The sequence below is a fragment of the Leptonychotes weddellii genome, chromosome X (genome assembly GCF_054177405.1).
Source record: "Leptonychotes weddellii isolate Sample4059 chromosome X, ASM5417740v2, whole genome shotgun sequence".
In the NCBI taxonomy this organism is placed as follows: Eukaryota; Metazoa; Chordata; class Mammalia; order Carnivora; family Phocidae; genus Leptonychotes; species Leptonychotes weddellii.
The window spans coordinates 96,270,062-96,292,157 of NC_138385.1; the positions used below are offsets into that span (position 1 = coordinate 96,270,062).

The following is a 22,096-nucleotide window of genomic DNA, read 5'->3' on the forward strand; positions in this document are numbered from 1 at the left end:
CAGATGGGAGCAGAGGCATTTGAGTAGAGCCTGGATTTAAAACACGTAAAGGGGGTGGTGCCTGGGTGGCTCCGTCGGTTAAGTGTCCAACTCTTGATCTCAGCTTAGGTCTTGATCTCAGGGTCATGAGTTCAAGCCCCACATTGGGCTCCATGCTGGGCGTGGAGCCTACTTAAAAATAAAAATAAAATATGTAAAGGGGGATGTTAACTAAATTGAATTTAATAAAAATTTTTTTTAATATTTAGACTTAAAAAAATGTAAAGGGGGGCATAGACATCTCCCCAAATCTCCCCACTTGGCGGGGGAGAAAACCACCCACAGCATTCATCAAACTGGACGATGTGGAGGTCCCAGGCATCTTAGTCCTCCAGTATCCCCCTAAAATACCCAGACACCTATGCACACACACAGAAATACATGCACGCGTGTGCGTGCTTGTGAGTACATGCAAACACACACACACAATTTCCCTGTGTTTGCGATTCCTTTCCTTAGTCAAGTTTAATTGAACACCCTAGGTTTCTCATGTATATACATTTCAATACAGAACTACATAAGTCAAAGAGCCACCAAGAGCAGGAGGCCCCCAGATGGCCAGGTTCCTGGATTTCAGAGAAGCAGGACCCAGGCCCTCGGCTCCCTCTGAGCAACTCCAGCAGTAATTACTAGCAAGCCTGTATTCTCCTCCCTGCCCTCAGTTGGTGCACCCTGTTCCATTAGGTACCATCTATCTCTAGGTAAGGCCAGACCCCAATAACAGAACACAAAGGTTTAAGAAGTGGGTTGTTTGTTTCTTCACCCATCTATAAAGATATAGGTAAAGCCTGAGCAGATTACTTTGAAATCGGCCTTTCATCTGAAAACACTTCCAAGAAATGTTAAAAAAGAAGACGAAAAAGCTTGTCCTTGCTTTACCCTGGAAAAGTTTTTCTCTTTTCAATTGTTATTTACTGTGATTGAGGTTGCGCCGTCTTGCTCTTGTCAGACTCACCTCTGGTTACTGAGGGAGACGAGGGGCCAGAAGACACAGACCTCTGAACTGCAGCACAGGACCAGTCCCCCCCCAACCCCCAAGAAAGGAAAGAAAGGGCATTAACTTTGCTAGACACCTACTCTATGCCTGCCCCTTTCCCCCATGGGACCTCACGTAATCTCCCCATCAGCTCGCCGAGGTGGGCACTGGGAGCATCACCAGCCATAAAATGAGGAAAGGAAACCAAGCCTTAAGGAAGCTGAATAATTGACCCTCAATCACATAGCTAAAAAGGAGCAGTGCCTTGATTCAAAGCCTGCTTACTTTATGTTTTAAAGTCATTGATGTTTTTTTTTTCCCTTTTGGCGGGCAGTTCCATGAATTTTCACACACCGTAGAGATTTGTGTAACCAGTGCCGTAATCAAGATAGGGAAACATTCATTTATGCTCTCCTTTCCACCAAGCTCTGGCAGCCTCTGATCTGTCCTCCAGCTCTATCATTTGGGTTTTTTGAGAATGTCATAAATGGAGTCACACAGTAGGTAACCTCTTGAGATTGGCTTCTTCCACTGCTGATGCCCCGCGGACCCATCCGAGTTGCTGCACGCACTGGATCGTTCGGTTTTCTTGTTGAGTGGCATTTCACAGGATGGATGGAGCAGTTTGCTTAACCACTCACCCACTGAATGACATACGGGTTGTTTCCAGTTTGGGGACGATTATGAAGAAAGCTATTGTGAACATTAGTGTAAAGGGTTTGGGGTGAACACAAGTCCTCCTTTATCAAGGGTAAATTCCCAGGAATGTGACTGCTGGGTCATATGGTGAGTGTCTGCTGAACTTTGTCAGAAATTGCCAGCATGTTTTCCAGGGTGCTGTTCCATTAAAAACCAGTCGTGAACAACTCAAATCCATGTGTTCCCCTCTCGTTAGCTGTGGTTTATGGATATCAGGCAAAGCTTCCTTTCAGGGAATGTTATTTTTACTTGGGAGCTACGGGAGGCAAAGGCAGAAAACTTCATTTGGACTCAGCAGAGTAACATGGCCCAGGGATTCGAGGGGCAGGGGGAACAGTCTTCGTGGAAGACAGCTGGGAGCATGACTGTGCCACCTGGACCCCAAACCAGGAAGAATTCAGTGGTTTTGGCTAAGCTTTAAACGTTTTGTTGGAATTGAAATGGAATTGAAATGCCAAATGCTCTTGCCGCAAAACAGAAGTTACTAAAGAGACGGAGGGAACGCAGAATTATTTGTGTTGCAACCTGATCCATCTCCCCAAACCCACTGCAAAGGGAAATTGCTGACTGCTTCAATGCCCCCGACCTCCAGGGGCAAGTAATAGAACTGTGTCCCCAGGCAACACTTGTAAATCCCTGAGCAAATCTAGAGAGAGTCTCGTGAAATGTGTTCCCTCCATAGCTCACCCAGAAGCTTCTGGATTTTCCCCGATATATAAATTCTGTTCACTCCACTTCCTTATTACCGAACTTCCTGAAGATATTGCCAACATGGTTGACAAAATAACATTTTTTTAAAGTTTTTTTTTTTTTTTTTAAGATTTTTATTTATTTATTTAACAGAGAGAGAGAGCACAAGTAGGCAGAGAGGCAGACAGAGGGAGAGGGAGAAGCAGGCTCTCCGCCAAGCAGGGAGCCCGATGCGGGGCTCGATCCCAGGACCCTGGGATCATGACTTGAGCCAAAGGCAGCCGCTTAACCGACTTGAGCCACCCAGGCACCCCTTTTTTTAAGTTTTTAAGAGGCTTGGAATCCCAGGCTTAGACTCCGCATTCTCAAAAGGTCCAGGGAGGAATTTTGCAAAATTGGTCTTCCTTATCTAGGACAGGAGGATTCCTAATAGCATGGGACTGGATGGCCCAAGAAAAGCTTTTCCTGGTGCTTTGAAGAAAGTAGTCAGCAACCCCACTCCGAAATTGCTTGCCAAAAGTCTGAGAGCTCGGAGCCGGGATCTGAGCCCTGCCGTGTACTCCAAGCCCTGTTCCTGCTGCCTAGGCATCCATGTTTATACTCCTCATTTATGTGTTCTTTCAAATACTTTATGGACTGCCTTGTGAAAGGACTCTAATTTACACTTCCCTGTTGAATTCCAGTAGGTCAAAGCACTGCCTATTATTTTTATTTCTGTTTTGAGAAATGGGTTGTTTTGAGTCCTTGGAAATTTGAGAAGCAATTTATTGTCATTTAGCCTGGTCTCAAGAAAGGCAGCTGACCTCCTCATGCTCTTTGGCCTGGAAAACGTTATTGTTGGTCTTCAATCTTGAAAAAGGCATACAGGTTGGGAACTGGTCCACCATCAATCAATCAGCTGACTTGAGTTAAGACAGGCTTTGGAAATCCAGTTAAGCAAGATACTTACACAAATATTTTGAATCCAAGGTGTAACCCAAAAGGGTTTAAAGAATAAGATTATTTCTCAGCATGCGTCTACCATTTATTCCCTACTGAATGGACTAACCAAGGTCTTTGGACTTTCACCAGCATGCACCATCCCCCAAATGAGTGGTTCTCATTAAAATCACTTGGTAAGATTTTTTTTTTTTAAGATTTATTTGAGAGAGGGAGAGAGAGAGCACGAGGGGGGGAGGGGGGAGGGGAGAGAAGCACACTCCCTGCTGAGTGTGGAGCCCATCCTGGGGCTTGATCTCATAACCCTGAGGTCATGACCTGAGCTGAAATCAAGAGTCGGCCGCTTATCTGACTGAGCCACCCAGATGCCCCAAATCACTTGGGAAGATTTTTAAAAATAAACTTTTTAGGGGCGCCTGGGTGGCTCAGCTGTTAGGGGTCTGCCTTCGGCTCGGGTCATGATCCCGGGGTCCTGGGATCGAGCCCCGCATCGGGCTCCCTGCTCTGTGGGAGGCCTGCTTCTCCCTCTCCCGCTCCCCCTGCTTGTGTTCCCTCTCTCTCTCTGTCAAATAAATAAATAGAATCTTTAAAAAAAAAAATAAAAAAATAAAAAAAAATAAACTTTTTATTTTGAAGTAGTCTTAGATTTACAGAAAAGTTTCAAAGGTAGTATGGAGAATTCCTATATATCTCCCGCCCATCTTCCCCGAAGACTAGCAAACACTCGGAACGTTTAAAAAAGAAAAAAAAATCCTGATGACAAAGCTGCAGCCCAGACCCATAAAATATGAACCTCTGAGGATGGGATCCCAAAGCATCAGTGTTTCTTTGAAGCTTCTTCCCCGGTAGGTTCAACGCGAAGCCAAGATTGAGAACCGCTGCTACAAACCCTTACTTCTCCAAGTATGTTCAGCCAAACAGCAGGACCACCGTCACCCGGGAGCTTGTTAGAAATGCAGCATCCTGGGGCACCTGGGTGGCTCAGTCAGTTGAGCGTCTGCCTTCGGCTCGGGATCGAGCCCCGCATCGGGCTCCATGTTCATCTGGGAGCCCGCTTCTCCCTCTCCCTCTGCCTCTCCCCCTGCTTGTGATCTCTCTCTCTCTGTCAAATAAATAAATAAAATATATACATATAAAAAAAGAAATGCAGCATCCTAGGTCTCGCCCCAAACCTCCTGCATCAGGATCCGCATTCTAACAAGATGACCAGGTGATTTGTATGCACATTAAACTTTGAGAAGCACTACTCTATACAAAACATTAAACAGACCACACAAAGCTGGGTCTGATTGCTCTTCGTCAAATGCATGTATGTATTTATTACTCATCAGTTTCTTCCTCACATATGTACTAAGTGCTTATCGTGTAAAAAGGACGAAGCAGACATGTATTCTACCTTCAAGGAGATCACAGTCTAGTGAGGAAATGCAACGTGTTCATAAATCATAGAGTCTAAGTTAGGGACATCATATAAAGCTTGATGGAGGAAGCGGCATTGGATTTGGACTTGGAAAGAGGACACCTGGAGGAAGATACTTGAAAGATAAGTGACGTAGTTTGAACAAATGAATAATCTCAGGGTTAGATTTTCTCTAGCATTTGATGAATCCATTTTTTTCATATATTTAATAAATCTTTATTTAGCTCAGACATCTCATTTCTGCTTCAGTAGCCCTTACAACCCAGTGGGGCAGACAAACACTAAGCAAGTAATGACACAAATAATTCATTAGTGTCAGTGGTGACAAGCGCTGGGAAGGAGAAAAATGGGGTGCTGTGAGTCCATGTGACCTAGGGACCAGACCCAGGTGGGAGGGGGTTGTGGGGGAGGTTTCCCTAAGAAGGTAACAGCTGGCTAAGAAAGGCTTACCTGGACAGAGAGTGGAGGGCACTCCCAAGCAGAGGGAACAGCGTGGACCAAGGCCAGAGCAAGAAGAAATGGAACAAAAGAGCAAACCAATGAAATGGATGTCCAGCAACATTCAGCTCTCCAGTGTTTTCCATTGCCTCCTGAATTGGTACAAGTAGCCTGGCCTTTAAGCTTCCAACCCTTCCTCTTTTGGTTTGAGACAGTTATGGTGATAGACAATGCACATACCCTAAAACTTACGCATTCACCTGTTTTAAGTAAATCGATTTTTAGGAAACTTACTGAGTTGTGCAGCCATCATGTATGTAAGATCCCTTGTGCCCTTTTATAATTAACCCTCCTTGCCACTCCCAGCCTCGGCTGGCCAATAATCTATTTTCTGTCTCCTGGTGGAATACCTAGGAGTGGAATGGGTTGGTTGTGTGGTAAATGTATGTTTAACTTTTTTTTTTTTTTTTAAAGATTTTATTTATTTATTTGACAGAAAGAGACAGCGAGAGAGGGAACACAAGCAGGGGGAGTGGGAGAGGGAGAAGCAGGCTTCCCGCGGAGCGGGGAGCCCGATGCAGGGCTCGATCCCAGGACCCTGGGATCATGACCTGAGCCGAAGGCAGACGCTTAATGACTGAGCCACCCAGGCGCCCCTATGTTTAACTTTTTAAAGAACTGCCGAACTCTTTTCCAAAGTGGCAGCACCACTTTGCAATCCCATCAGCAACGTAAGAGGGTTCCCATTGCCCCACATCCCCGACAGCACTTGGTGTAACTAACTGCTAGTCTTTTTGACTCTAGCCATCCTAGTGGATGTGAAGTGGAACCTCTGCGCCAACCTCTCCCTAATCTTATTTGCCCGTCCGTCCTCCCGCTCTTCAACTTGCTCCGTTCCCAACCAAAGTGACCCTCCCACTGTTCTTTTCAGTGTGGCTTCTTGGTACCCCCAAATCATGCCTCTGTTTGCTCTCTGAATGTGTTACTTGACTAGATATTTTTGAGGAGGAGGGGGGATGGAAATTTAGAATTCAAATTATCAGGCGTACAGGAGGCCTTTGGTTTCCCCACAACACGGACACTTCCAAACCCCTCCTACAAACCCAGCCACCATACCTTTCCAAGCATCTTGCCTGCCATTTTAGTCACACTTGGCCCAGATTGCCGACTAAGCCTGAGCTGGGGAGCTGCTCCTGCTTCTTCAGGGGCGAGTGCCCCGGGAACTTAGCAATTAACAAAAGGAGAAATGGCTACTCTTCGTCTTACACTGCAGAGAACAGTATACATTTAAATAAGGAGACAATCTTGTACAAAGACTTTAAGCCTCATGTTTTAGAAACTGGCTGTGGTAGCCAGGACATCAGAGAATGATTTGTTACTTAGGAGTGAAATTGCTAACAGTATCGGATTAATATCGCACACATGAATAAAAAGACAAAAACAGAGACCGGGTAAGCCTGCTTCCCTTCCTTCCTCTTGCTGAGTGCTTTCTAATTACTTTAGTTTTGACTAGGACTTCCACTAGAAAAGAGGAAGAAATTATGAGCAACTTATTTGGCAAATGTTTGGTAGTTAAAACCGTTGAAATCAATGGTTTAAATATAGATTCGGGACTCTATTTTACGCTTGGCGAGTTTAATTTTTGTCTTCCCAAGCAGATAACATCAAGTTAATGATACAAAAATCAACCAGTGCGGAAAGTCTATTGGAGACCAACAGCCTTTCTCGACCCTTTGTAGACGTATCCCCCGATGAATTAGTTGTCAGATTTCAGCTGATGATGAGTGGTTAGTACTCCCACTTGTAATAGTGAAATGACCGTCTGCAATTTCTCAGCTATTTCAAACTAGATTTTAAATTATGAGGCTTAACGCATGCTTAGATAACTCTGAGTATTTGAGTAAACACTGCGTTTTTTTATGATGAGCAAATCATATGAGCCATTTGGTGCCTTTCATGCAATCCAGAGATTTGATATTTTCCTCCCGAGCTCTCAGTTGGATATTTTAAAAACATTCCTGAGATTGAATTAAAGCCTGTCAGAACTATGGATACATACATCACTCTATATTTATGGATGGTACTGAATGAAATTTGCCTCAATAAATAAAAATCCTTTCGCTACAGCATGATTTTTAAAACATTTAAAAAGCTGTTTGATTGGTTTCATTATTTTCATGTGGAAGCAACGCTGTAACAAAATTTTATTTCAAAGATGATGTTGAATATGAAGAAGTAACACTGTCCAACCAGAAGAGGCAATGAATAATCAGGAAAAGCTCGATTCATTCTGTCCCAGTATACACCTAATAATCAGGAAAAGACAAGTGAGCCTTTAATGGAGAACTATCGCATTTCCGAGTTGCTTTGAGACATGAGCAATTATGCAGTTTCATCCCCAGATCTCCTAGATGAAGAAGCTGTGGCCTGCTGCTTAAACTTGATGCCTGTTCCACAAACCCTATCTTTGCTCTTCAAGCTTCCTCCTCACCACGCTCCCTGAAAATTGCCTTGATTTAAACTTCACAGAGAAGTGAGAAATCATGGGTCACAAGCGTCCTTGCTGTCTACAAACCCATGTCATTCTCTGCGAGGCTCCTATTTTGGAAGGTGATCCTCTCATCCATGAATCCATTTATCTCTGGAACTTAGGTCAAACCAACCCCTCTGCTTTCTCTCTCCTGCATATGTGTTCAGTGTCTTCCTCTCTGGTGGCGCTTTCCCTCGGCTTAGAAATATGTTCAAGACACACCCGCTTTTATTAAACACACATACATTCATATCTGAACTTCCAAGCAAGATGACCTTCTCAGTTCATGTTTTGAGATCTTTTATAGTCCATAGCCGTGATAGGTAAAATAGAAAATCGATCAAGGGGCGCCTGGGTGGCTCAGTCAGTTAAACGTCCACCTTCAGCTCAGGTCACGATCCCAGAGTCCTGGGATCGAGCCCCACGTCGGGCTCCCTCAGCGGGAAGCCTGCTCCTCCCTCTCCTCCCCGTTCATGCTCTCTCTCGCTATCTCTGTCACTCTCTCTCAAGTAAATAAATAAAGTCTTTAAAAAAAAATTGATCCAATGCTGGTAAACATCTGCAGATGGCAAACATTGGCAGGAATGGTACCAAAACCAAGAAGCTGAAAAGATCAACACGTTGTACACCCTAAACTTATACCAAGTTGTATGTCCGTTATATCTCAATACAAATAAACTTTCAAAAAACATGAAGCTGAAGCTGCAGAACTGGGTCTGGAAGGCGGAGGCCCCCGAGAATTCAACTTCAGTGGGCAGTGTGCTCTGTGAATGCGTTCCCTCAGCTCCCTGGAAGCCGAAGGAAGAGTTGCCGCTCATTGCTGCCTGGAGCGTGTCTTCTCTGACACTGTTTAACTAGGGGCAAAGGAGGAAGCAGATACTTCCTGGCAACCAGGACTCGAACTAAGCTGATCCGAGTCGTAAATACTCAACAAAATTCTGGATTCAGGGCCCTGGGAGTCAGGGGGTGCAACCACAGAACTTCTCAATGAAGAAAGAATAGAGAGAAAGAAAGACAAACCCCCCAATGAAGGTGAAACTACTAAACAAAATTCCAAAGCACATACGGGTAATTATTACTAAGAGACCGCCAATAACATTTATCATCAGGATATAAGTCATATATATTAAGTTAAAATAGAATTTGAAGAAATAAGTATATTTGGGACCCTCAAAGTGATAAAGGAATAATATAAGATAAAATGACAAATTAGGAGAAACATACAGAAATGAAACAAAAAGGAAGGAGAAGGAAGGGGAAATATTTGAAATTAGAAATACGGTGATTGAGGGTGCCTGGGTGGCTCAGTTGGATAAGCGACTGCCTTCAGCTCAGGTCATGATCCTGGAGTCCCGGGATGGAGTCCCGCATCGGGCTCCCTGCTCAGCGGGGAGTCTGCTTCTCCCTCTGACCCTCCCCCCTCTCATGTGCTTTCTCTCTCATTCTCTCTCTGTCAAATAAATAAATAAAATCTTAAAAAAAAAAAAAAAAGAAAGAAATATGGTGATTGAAATGAAAAACTTACCAAAATAAACTCTAGGCTCACACAATTGGAAAATTGGTGATTGGGAAGATGAATCAATTAATTTAACACATTGAAGAGAGGTGAAGGGAGAACAAAACAGATAAATATGAAAGCACATTTAAGAGACATGTAAGATCATTAAAAGCCTCCAATATATGTCTGATAAGTATTTCAAAAATAGAATTGAGACAATGTAATACATGGAATAATGAAAAATATAATGCCTGAAAAGATAGAGAATTGAAATTTGAAATGGCCTCAAGGTTCAAACTGCTGTGAAAGTCTCTGTTACAACTTCTCAACCCTGCCATTACAGACAATATGTAAATGAATGTGCTTGGTGTGTGCCGATAAAACTTTACTCATGAAACAGGCAGGTGGCAGGCTGAATTAGGCCAGGGGGCTGTAGTTCGACAGCCCCTGATCTAGAGTAGGAACCATTGTTTATATTTTCATGTACATCCCTCCAGATATTTTGTATATATAATTTTACATATATGATTAATGATGGTTAATTGCTTATATATGCATACATATATCATGTACATCATACACACATAAATTAAAAAGGCATCATAACTGAATCATACAAAACTTGGACCACACTTGCTCCTCTGGGCACCCACTTTTGGACAACACTCAGTACCCATCATTGTATCTAAAAACAAATAATCCTACTCCTAAAATACTGATGAACGATGCAGGTTTTAACTAAAGTTTCTCAGGGGCGGTGGAAGGGGGTGTACATCACACCACTCAACATAAAGCTTCCTGAAGGCCCCATTTGCTCACCTCTCTTTCCCTGCTGTTCCTCCCCCTGCAGCAGGCAGCTGATCTCCACCTCTCTGTCCACCTTCCTCAGTACCATCCTGCAGCTGCCCTGGTCCCTCGGTCCCCTCCTCACCCAGCTCTAAAAGTCCCCTCAGCCCGCATATCCCAGCTGCCCAGGAAAACAAAGATCCAGAAACCACAGGCTCGGCAGGAGAAAATCCGGGTGCCTAACAATGGGGACAGACCACCGTATCATTTCTCCAGCACGTTCCAGGCAGGAGCTCGATTCATTCTGTCCCAGTATACATCTACATCACTGGTTTTTATGACCACGTAGTATTTCATTGTATGTATGTATCATTGTTGATATAACCAAGCCCCTAATTTTAAACAATTTAGCCACCATACTGAAAATACTGTATTGGCAGGGAGCTTGGGTGGCTCAGTAGGTTGAGCGTCTGCCTTCAGCTCAGGTCATGATCCTGGGGTCCTGAGATCGGGCCCCGCATCGAGCTCCCTGCTCAGCAGTGAGTGTGGTTCTCTCTCTCCCTTTGCTCGCCCCCCGCCGCCCCCCACTCTTGCATGCTCTCTCTCAAATAAACGGAGAAAATCTTAAAAAAAAAGAAAAAATTTAAAAAAAAAGAAGAAAATATTGTATTGGCAGTCTCAAAAATCCATGCATTGTTGTCAGCCAATACAGTTCATGCAACTGTGTAGAAAGCAAATTTTCAACATAAACTTTAGAAGTGTATTTTATCAGAAAAAAAAAGATGTCTTTGAAATAGTAAACAAGTTTTTCAAAAAAGGCTCAGGGTCTTAAAACCTTCCTTCTTGTGTGACTGCAGGCAGGGTCCCCAGGACTTTGTGGGTCAGTTTCTCAGATCACAGGAACGAAAGCCATTGTCATTGGCTCCTTTTTTTTTTTTTTTTTAAGATTTTATTTATTTATTTGACAGAGAGAGAGATAGCGAGAGAGGGAACACCAGCAGGGGGAGTGGGAGAGGGAGAAGCAGGCTCCCCACTGAGCGGGGAGCCCGATGCGGGGCTCGATCCCAGGACCCTGGGATCATGACCTGAGCCGAAGGCAGACGCTTAACGACTGAGCCACCCAGGCGTCCCTGTCATTGGCTCCTGTCATAAAATAGTATGATTTTGAAATTTGTATTAGTTTCCTGTGGCTCCTATACCAAATTACTATAAAGTGGGTGGCTTAAAACAGTAGAAATGTATTCTCTCAGAGTTCTGGAATCCAGAATTGTGAAATCAAGGTGTTGGCAGGGCTGTGCTCCTTCCAAAGACTCTTGGAGAGAATCCTTCCTTACCTCATCCAGCTTCTGGGGGCTCCAGGCCATTTCTGGCTTCTGGCTGCATTCCTTTAACTTCTGCCTCCGTCTTCACAACACTTCCTCTGTGCCCATGTCTTCCCCTCTCTGTCTCTTATAAGGACATTTTGCCTGTGTATTTAGGGTCCACCTAGATAATCCAAGGTGGTCTCATCTCATGATCATTAACTTTATTACATCTGCAAAGATCCTTTGCCCAAATAAAATCACATCCCCAGGTCCTGGGGGTTAGTACATGGACATATCATTTTGAAGTCCACCATTCAACCCACTACGATATTGTTTTTAAATGTCCTGAGGACCCAAGGGGAATAATTCCTTTGATTCAATCATAAATGAGCAGAATGTGAATCAAAAATACTAGTATTTTTCCTATGCAGCTATCAAAAGGAATAAGATCTTGCCACTTGGCAACGACGTGGATGGAACTGGAGGGTATTATCTGAGTGAAATAAGTCAAACAGAGAAAGACATGTATCATATGACCTCACTGATATGAGGAATTCTTAATCTCAGGAAACAAACTGAGGGTTGCTGGAGTGGGGGGTGGGGTGGGAGGGATGGGGTGACTGGGTGATAGACACTGGGGAGGGTATGTGCTCTGGTAAGCGCTGTGAATTGTACAAGACTGTTGAATCTCAGATCTGTACCTCTGAAACAAATAATGCAATATATGTTAAGGAAAAAAAAAAAAAGAAGAAGATAGCAGGAGGGGAAGAATGAAGTGGGGGAAATCAGAGGGGGAGACGAACCATGAGAGACGATGGACTCTGAAAAACAAACTGAGGGCTCTAGAGGGGAGGGCGGTGGAGGATGGGTTAGCCTGGTGATGGGTATTGAGGAGGGCACGTTCTGCATGGAGCACTGGGTGTTATGCACAAACAATGAATCATGGAACACTTCATCTAAAACTAATGATGTAATGTGTGGGGATTAGCATAACAATAAAAAAATTTTAAAAGAATACTAGTATTTTTCCTAGACACTGGCGTACATTTGAATAATTTCTCTACTTTCTTTTCAGCTCTATTTACATCTTTAAGTGTCAGCAATGAGGGTTATCAAGACAAACTAAAACTTCAGTAACTGGCTTTGAAACCAGTGTTTTTGGTTTTTTTGTTTTTAAAGCGGACATCTCGGTCAACATTAGAACGGTCCGAACAGCAGATTAGGGCAGCTTCTGGTTTAGAGGAACTGCTGCGAATCACACACTTCGAGGACTGGAAGCTGTGGAGATGCCGACTGAAGCTCAAAAGTGTGACCAGCACAGACTCTCGCTCAGCATCCCATCGGGCCACCAGGTTTGCGGCAACTTTCTATGACATTGAAACCCTAAAAGGTAGGTGTGTGTGTGTGCGCGCGCACATGCGCGCATGTAAGTGCGGACGTGTGCATGCGCGCGCATGCGTGTAAGCCAATTCTTGCTCTTTATCAGCTACCAATACATGTACCAGTTTCTTCCAAAGGTTTCAGTAGGGTAGGCACGTGTGCAGGAGAAGAAAAGGGTGTCTTTGATTTCAGAGCTTTGGTGTTAGCAAAGAATCCTGGTTTCCTGTGTTTACTCTATAGAGAAATATATTCAATATGATTTTGAGATCTAAAACTGACACAAAAGAACACTTCAGAATTCAGAAATATATTTTTTTTAAAGATTTTTTATTTATTTATTTGAGAGAGAGAGAATGAGAGAGACAGAGAGCACATGAGAGGGGGGAGGGTCAGAGGGAGAAGCAGGCTCCCTGCCGAGCAGGGAGCCCGATGCGGGACTCGATCCAGGGACTCCAGGATCATGACCTGAGCCGAAGGCAGTCGCTTAACCAACTGAGCCACCCAGGCGCCCTAGAATTCGGAAATATATTGAACTCAGAGACGTGAGTGCAAAACAAACCCAGAAAGACCATTCTTAATAGAAAAAAAAAATCACTGGGCTTACTTAAAAACATAAAACAACCTAGGTCTTCATCAGTAAGGAGCATTCTACTGCCATACCTACATGAATAAAAACCAGTGGATTAGGCAGGGCTTTTTTGTTTCTTCAAAATTCGGTGATTTTTTTTGTAGTAAAAATGAAAAGTAGAAGTCGGAAGCTGAGTTGTAATATTGCATATGGAGATTACTAGGTGATGGAGGTGGGAAATCCTCTAGACGAAAGAATCCAAACTCCAGACGGGAAATAACCTAATTTGAAATAAGGGGGATGATTGTTCCCTAGTAAGGTATGGAGGATTAACATAAGAATAAAAAAAAAATAAAAAAATAAACTATGAGAGAAAAGCAAGTACTGTTTTTGGTTTTCTTATACAGAACCTCCATACCTTACTAGGGAACAATCATCCCCCTTATTAGGCATCTAACTTTTTGGATGAAATAGCAACACAACACAAGAAGCCACTGAGGCATTGTTGATCTAGCATTTGAGACTTGGTTAACATATGATTAAGCTCTAGTTGTTTCTATGTCGTGAATTGGCATGGACTTCATGGAAATAAAGGGGTCAGACCTCACCTCGAGATCCAAGGCCTTAACCAGATTCCCTGTCTGCAAGTGTGAGGTGAGCCTGGAGATACTCTGTGAGAATGGAGAGAGACAAGCATTTACCATACAACCAAGACTAGGCAATTAAAAAAAAAAAAAGTCAGTGACATTGACATTCTCTAAGGAGGAAACCATAAAAAAAGATAAAAGTATATTTTTAAAGATTTTATTTATTTGAGAGAGAGAGCACATGTGCGCGTACATGAGTTGGGGGGAGGAGCAGAGGGAGAGGGAGAAGCAGGCTCCCCGCTGAGCAGGGAGCCCCTCTGTGATGTGGGGCTTGATCCCAGAACGCTGGGATCATGACCTTGAGCCAAAGGCAGACGCTTAACTGACTGAGCCACCCAGGCGCCCAAAAATATTTTTTAAAAAACGTAAAAATATGGCATTTTGCCAACTCTAAAATGTCTCTTATTACATGGGGGATCATCTGAAGAGATTTACTAAGTTCGAAGTGGTAAATAATCAAATCGATGTGCTACACCAATTGTAATTTGTTATCAACTCTCCCTCATGGATTTTGGGGTGATTCCCTGAGGCAGAGCAGTCCTGCTGGGCAGTAGGAAAGGATAGCAGAGTTATGAAGCTTTTAAGCAGTGGCATTAGTCATAATTCCACACAATTTTGATTAAAATCTTACCACTCTGACTTTCAAAACTTAGTTTTACAAAAAAGCAAATGGAAAGGAACATTTAAGTAGAATTTTAAACAAAGAATGTTTTCATAAGTTGACTACTTGTTTTTCCCAGGATTCGTGATTAATAACAGTGAATTAAATAATACTCATATTAATGCCTAATTGGGTAATTTATCTCTCATGGTTACAGTCTTTAGGCTCTTTATATAAATATTCATAATTGGAAATTTAAAAGGGTCTCTTGTGTTAGAAGATTTTATGATGAAAAAACAAATTTAAGGCAAATTGTGTAGCGTATGCAGTGTTTCTCGGGTGGCCAAACATCTTGTCTTTTGTGTTTTCAGTGACCGAAGGAGCAACTTCTGAGGAATATTAAGATGGTGGGGGGGGGAGGAATAAAGATATGGAAAGGTGTTTTAAGGGAATAATTTAGACACTTGGGTCAGATTTCCAACAATAATACCGTATCTGTATACTTCGAGCAGAAGTTCTCTTTGTCCTTTCTAGTGGAAACATGTTCACATCTGTGGGAACTCAGAATAATGTGGGAAGAGATCAGTACAAACTTGAAGATGGGGTGAAAATGGAGAAGAGTTTATCTACTGCTGTATAACACATTACCTCAAACTTAGCTGCTTGAAGCAACTTTTTTTTTTATCTCACAGTTTCTGTGGGTTAGGAATACAGACATGGCCTAGCCGGGTGTCTCTCCTTCAAAATCTCTCCAGAGGCTGCAGTCAAGGTGTCATCTTGGGCTGCAGGCGGCTTCTCAAGGTTTAATCCGGGCAGGATGTGCTTCCCAGTTGACTCAGAGGTTGTTGGCAGAACTCAGTTCCTCGCAGGCTGTTGAACAGAGGGCCCCAGTTCCTCACAGGCTGTTGGCCAGAGTCCGCTCTCAGTTCCTTGCCATGTGGACCTTTCCAACATTGCGGCTTGCTTCATCAAAGCCTATAAGAAAGAGCAAGCCAGCAAGAGATAGAGACTGCTAGCAAGACAGAAGTCACAGTCTTTTTTAACCTAATCATGGAAGTGACATCCCGTCACTTTTTCTGTATTCTCTTCATAAGAATCAAGTCACTAGGCCCAGCCCATACAGAGGAGGGGATTGTGCAAGGGTGTGAACACCAAGAGGTGGGCATCATTGGGAATCAGTTTAGAAGCTTCCTACCACAGCATGTTTTCACCACCCCTTCCAACATATAATACACTCTTCAGTTGCATGACAGGCTAAAAGAAAACCTTTAAAATTGTCTTTATCATAAAATTGAATCATTTCCCAAAACATCTGTAGAAAAGGCTCTACAACTTTGAGTATCGAAGTGTCAGCATCTAATTTTTAAAAATAAACTATGCTGGAGTGGGGGGTGGGGTGGGAGGGATGGGGTGACTGGGTGATAGACACTGGGGAGGGTATGTGCTCTGGTAAGCGCTGTGAATTGTGCAAGACTGTTGAATCTCAGATCTGTACCTCTGAAACAAATAATGCAATATATGTTAAGAAAAAAAAAAAGAAGAAGAAGGTAGCGAGAGGGGAAGAATGAAGTGGGGGAAATCAGAGGGGTAGACGAACCATGAGAGACGATGGACTCTGAAAAACAAACAGGGTTCTAGAGGGGAGGGGATGGGGGGATGGGTTAGCCTGGTGGTGGGTATTGAGGAGGGCACGTTCTGCATGGAGCACTGGGTGTTATGCACAAACAATGAATCATGGAACACTTCATCTAAAACTAATGATGTAATGTATGGGGATTAACATAAGAATAAAAAAAATAAAAAAATAAACTATGAGAGAAAAGCAAGTACTGTTTTACGTGAAAGTAGGTAATCTTTTTATTCCCAGAGGCTTGTCTCTTTTTCTTGTTTCCCTCAAATTAGACAGAACGGCCAGAATATTGCTCCTGCCATCGAATAAAACTGGCCTATTTCATTATTTGACTTAAACATCGGTATTGGGCACTCGCACACGAGAAAACCCTCGCTCGAGGAAAGATTAGTTCCACTGAAATTTCCGTTCATGTAATTTGCTTGCTTTGAATCCTACCGTAGTTACTTAAGCAACCAACAGAAATGTGTTTCTTGACGGTGTGAAGACCTACCCACACCTGACTTCAGGTAGAAGAAAGGCTATCCAGCTGTGTCCTTAAATTGCTTAACAAATGACACTTACATGTTATTTCTTTACATGCTTCCATTTACCCCCTTATTATCCAGCTCATCCAGATGTACCCAATGTTGTTTTATAGGGAGATGGTGTTCTTTACCAGAGAAGGTACTGTATACATGGGAAGGGGCACAGATTTGGGGTTTAATTTTTCTGAAAACAATCTTTGGCTAAGGGATTGACAAATTATCCATCTCGTAAGATAACCGGCACTGGACACGTGAACATGACCGTGTTCAGCACCACCCTGGCGCGTGCTGGCCTGTCAGGGCCATTTCCGGGGCCGGCCCCCATGAGCTTCCTCTCTGCAGTGATAGATGAGGAATGGCAGCGGACCCAGTGCAGCCCCCGAGAGACGTGCGTGGAGGTGGCCAGCGAGCTGGGGAGGAGCACCGACACCTTCTTCAAGCCGCCCTGTGTGAACGTGTTCCGGTGCGGTGGCTGCTGCAATGAAGAGAGCCTCGTCTGTATGAACACCAGCACCTCCTACGTTTCCAAGCAGGTAGGAGGGCATCCGCCACTGTGCCCCGCTCCGAAGGCCCGAGGACAAGCATGTTGACAGCTACAGCTAGGCTTATTGCCCTGCACCGGGCTAAATGCCCTTGTGGGCACCATCTCATTTAATCCCCGAAACAAGCTCAAAGGGTATCCTATTATCCTCTGTAGATGAGGAAACTGAGCTCAGGGAGCTATCTGTGGCAGAGCTGGGACTCAAATCCCGGTCTGTGGGACTCCAGGGCCTGAACTCTTATCAGCTCCTGGTCTCTCTGATGCTGTAACGTCAAGAATCGGAAAATCAGATGGGAGTTAACTAGAACAGACAATAAAAGGAATGAAGACATCTGCACTGTCTCGTGTATTTGTTGGGTTCTGTGTTATTCAAGTGAGAAGAGTTGGACGGGTGGTGTGGCCAGGGCTACGGGAAGGAGGAAGGGCTGGTGAAGTACCCAGTGCTAGCAAAAGTGGGGAGCTGTTGCCACCCTTGGGCCAAAGAGGCTAGGGGCTCGAGCAGTTTCAGGAACCCTGAGAGAAAGGGGAGACGAGAGCTGCTGGACCAGTTGGAGGCGTGGCGGCAAGGAGTTGGGGGCAGGGGGTGGAGGAGGCAAGAGGACCTACAGATGCAGACATGGAGGTCAGCATCTTGAGACCCAGAGCACGGTAGGAAAGGAAGGAGGGAGGGCGGCATCTCTGGTGTCGCAAATGGAGCGTATCTAGCACAAAAGATCTTTGAAAGTTAGTCTGTAGTCCCCATGAAAGAGATAATTCTTCCCTCTCCATCTTGTAAAATCTCTTTTGCCCAGTAGGTAAGTTATCTTTTCTATCACTACCGTATTATTGTCAAATGTAAGAAATGTTGCATTGAAGAGCAGTAATCACAAACTTAGGAAAACTTATTAAAAGGCTGTAAGTCCAACTACATTCCTTTTGGTTCTGTGTTGCACATTCCTCGTGCATGTTGATGTATTCATTCAGTTGTCACATTTACCTTTGCAGTCTATTCTCTGATTGTGAACAGAGGTAGTATAATAAAATTACATATGCAATGAATATATCCATGGTAGGAAATTACCTTTTTTTAAAAAAATTTTTAGGGGCGCCTGGATGGCTCAGTTGGTTAAGCGACTGTCTTCGGTTCAGGTCATGAATCCAGGGTCCTGGGATGGAGCCCCGCATCGGGCTCCCTGCTCGGCGGGAAACCTGCTTCTCCCTCTCCTACTCCCCCCCCCCCTTGTGTTCCCCCTCTCGCTGTCTCTCTCTCTCTCTCTCTGTCAATTAAATAAATAAATAAAATCTTTAAAAAAACCTTTTTTTTTTTTAAGAGAAGGCATCAGGAAGGGGAGGGGCAGAGGGAGAGGGAGAGAGAGAATCTTAAGCAGGCCCCAAGCCCAGTGTGGAGCCCGACGCGGGGCTCGATCTCACGACCCTGAGATCATGACCTGAGCTGAAATCAAGAGTCGGACGCTAAACCAACTGAGCCGCCAAGGCACCTCCACCCGTTTTTAGAGGAAAATTATCTTAATTGGATGGGAAGAATGGAATGCTGATTTGTTTGATAATAGGTAAACTTATCCTTCATTTTGTTCCCCCTACCTCCTAGAATATCTCACAAACTGTTGAGTTTCTTTTTCTAAATTCTTTTAGAGAATCTTGGAACTTGTAAAAATTCTGACTTCTTACTATTTGACAATCGGGGGAAAATGACATAAGTATGGCTAAGCATCAACTGTCAGTAGAAGCAAAGCTTGCATAATGTAAGAGGCTTTGGTTCATGACCATGTTGTTCCCTAAAGCATAGCTGAAAAATTTCGCAAGAATACGAAGTTTATGCAAAGTAAACACTCTAAAAACATTCTCTTACTTAGACTCGTAAAGGGTCCATTACATATCAAAAGGTCAGAATAAACACAACTTTAATGGATTGTTTCCACTTAACAGATGGTTGAGTACTTTATTTTTGACTGTTGCACTCAACAAATGATTAGTTTTAAAGAATGTACTTAAGTGTAAGTCTACAGCAGTTTTCCTTTCCAAATATGCACACTTGAACATTTTAATAGTGGCTTAAAAAAAACTACCTCTCACCCCAAAGTTATGGGCTATCTGATGAAATACATCTTTGAAACTAAGTGAATAAATGAATACTCTGCGTAGTAGAATGGGGATTGAATGAACAGAACACTAAAATCAAGTTCAGATTTATCCATACACCATAGAACCAGTCTAAAAACAAAGTAATTGACATTTCTCTGAATTCTACTTGGCAAGATCCCACCTTGCTTCTTCGGGTCACGGACATTTTGTTCCAAAAAGTAATAAGGCATATTCTTAAGAGTATCAGCTCTGGCTCTAGAGCAGACTGCCTGAATTCAAATCCCCTCTCTTCCAATAAATAGTTATGTGGCCTTAGGCAAGTTATGTAACCTCTCTGTACATCTGTTTCTTCACCTGTAGAATTGGGGGTGGATAAAGAAAAAACCCACCCTATAATGTTGTTATAAGGGGTAAATGAATTAATATAAAACAGGACCTGGCATATAGAAACATAGAAAGAATGATATTCATGTTACTTATAATTATTTGGTTGGGCATGATGATCTTGTATCAGTCAGGTATTACTGTGTAATACACACTCTAAAACTTCGTGGTTTCAAACAATAATGACTTATTCTTACCCATATATTCAAGGGTCAGTTAGTTTCGAGGGGGCTCACTTGGGCTTGACTCCAAGCTACAGGTTAAGTGCAGGTCTGTTCCTTGTGTCTCCCATCTCTTCGGCCAGCACACCTGCCAAATCATGCTCTTCTCATGGCTACAGCATACGCAGGAGAAAGTGAGCCCACAAAGCACACACAGTTCAAGTTTGTAGTTGTGTCGTGTCTGCTAACATCCTGCTGGCCAAAGCAAGTCACATAGCCAAGTCCAAAGGACTGAAAAGGAAAGAAAGGACGCAATAATCTATTCACCATGGTCTCAAAGAAACTTCATAGCTATAATTTCATTTAGTCCGTATAATTTACACTCACATTTCAAATAGGAGCAGGGACCAACAGTGCCTTTTACAGGGGTACCAGTGACACCAAAAAGTTAAGAGATTTGGTCAAGCTTAAATATTTGGTAAAGTTGCGTAAGCCCCCGGTCTCCTGACTCCCAGCCCAGCATCCTTTCCATCATGCCAGCCCTTATCCTTATTAGTTCTGTTGTTAATGGACAGCTTTGCTAAAGTCACTACCATAAAGGACAAAGGCAAAAATGCAGACTCTAGAAGTTATTATCTAACAATATATATGTGTTATGGTTCTTTCTCTCTTCTAGCTCTTTGAGATAACAGTGCCTTTGACTTCAGTACCTGAATTAGTGCCTGTTAAAGTTGCCAACCATACAGGTTGTAAGTGCTTGCCAACGGCTCCCCGCCACTCATACTCCATTATCAGAAGATCCATCCAGATCCCAGAAGAAGATCAGTAAGTACTTCTTGTATTCAGCTATGCTTGTTCTTGCGTTTGCTAAAGTTGTATGTGGAGAATACTTCATTAATTAGGTGTTAGATGTATATTGCAGTAGGACCAAAAAGCTCAGTGGTTACGAACTTACCCATCTACTTATAGACACCTTTGTTCTATTTTTAAATTATTTTATTTATTTATTTATTTATTTATTTATTTATTTAGGAGAGAGAGTGGGTGTGTGCGTATGAAACCAGGGGGTGGGATAGGGGTCGGAGGGGCAGAGGGAGAAGGAGAGAGCGAATCTTAAGTGGGCTGCATGCCCATGCCCAGTGCAGAGCCTGACGCGGGGCTTGATCTCACCACCTGAGATTGTGACCTGAGCCGAAATCACGAGTCAGGTGTTTAACCAACTGGGCTACCCAGGCGCCCCTAGACACCATTGTTCTTCTTTTTTTTTAAGATTTATTTATTTATTTTAAAGAGAGAGTGAGCATGGTTGGGGGGAGGAGCAGAGGGAGAGGGAGCGAGAAACTCAAGCAGACTCCAGGCTGAGCATGGAGCCACACGCGGGGCTTGATCTCACGACCCTGAGATCATGACCTGAGCCTAAAACAAGAGTCATGCTTAACTGACTGAGCCACCCAGATGCCCTGAAACCTTTGTTCTTAATATGCATAGTCCAGTGTGGTTGTATAACTCTACTCCAGCCTCAACTTTGGCACATGTCCCTATTCCAGACCAAGCATTACATGAAACTCATTTCCAGCTCTTTATCCTTTTAACTCCCAAAATTGGGGGAGGGAGGAGATTCCCAAAGTCCTTGAGAGTGGTAAAACTATCTGCATCTGAGTTTGGTGACTTTTCTGACTTTCCTCTTAAGAATACCAAATGGAAAAGTCTTATTTTAAATTAAAATGGCTTAAAATTAATTTGACATTGAAATTTCCTGAGAGTAGTCTGTGGTTCTTTATGAGAAAAATTATGACGCCCTGGTGTCCTGAAATCAAAGGTAAGAATCACTGATTTGGGGAAAAAAAAAAAGAATTCCATAAAGAGAAACAAAGGGCAAATGCCAGTGAACGAAAACTTAAAGTAACTAAGTTAGATACTTAGATCTTGCAGAAGTAGAGCCGTAAAAGTATTGGGTGGGTGGCAAGTGGAGTGAGCTGGTACTTATGTTAGTTATTACCGAGCCAAGTAAACACTCCTATTGCTCTCAAGCAAAAAAGAAAGCTCCTATAAAAAGAACGTTTATCCTCAGGTTGTTCCTGCTGTCCTCGCCAGTGTTCTTTCCTCCATTTTATTTTTAAAGATTTATTTATTTATTTGAGAGAGAAAGAGAGAGCATGTGTGCGGGCCAGGGCGAAGGAGAAAGAGAATTTTCGGCAGGTTCCACGTCCAGCATGGAGCCTGACACGGGGCTCGATCTCATGACCCTGAGATCAC

General features: G+C 43.3%; 1 protein-coding gene and 1 long non-coding RNA gene across 3 annotated transcripts in view; both read left to right on the forward strand.

Annotated features, from left to right (window-relative positions):
* Positions 1–22,096, forward strand: part of VEGFD (vascular endothelial growth factor D) — a 38,120-nt gene that overhangs the window by 8,709 nt on the left and 7,315 nt on the right. For both annotated transcript variants that reach the window (XM_081809138.1, XM_081809139.1), the window contains exons 2-4: positions 12,499–12,709; positions 17,015–17,205; positions 20,517–20,665. In XM_081809138.1, the coding sequence (XP_081665264.1) occupies positions 12,499–12,709; positions 17,015–17,205; positions 20,517–20,665 (551 nt within the window). The remainder of the gene's footprint in view (positions 1–12,498; positions 12,710–17,014; positions 17,206–20,516; positions 20,666–22,096) is intronic.
* On the forward strand, positions 3,962–7,651 carry LOC145717889 (uncharacterized). Its single transcript, XR_014141393.1, has 2 exons — positions 3,962–5,638; positions 5,852–7,651. It is a non-coding gene; the product is annotated as an uncharacterized LOC145717889 (long non-coding RNA).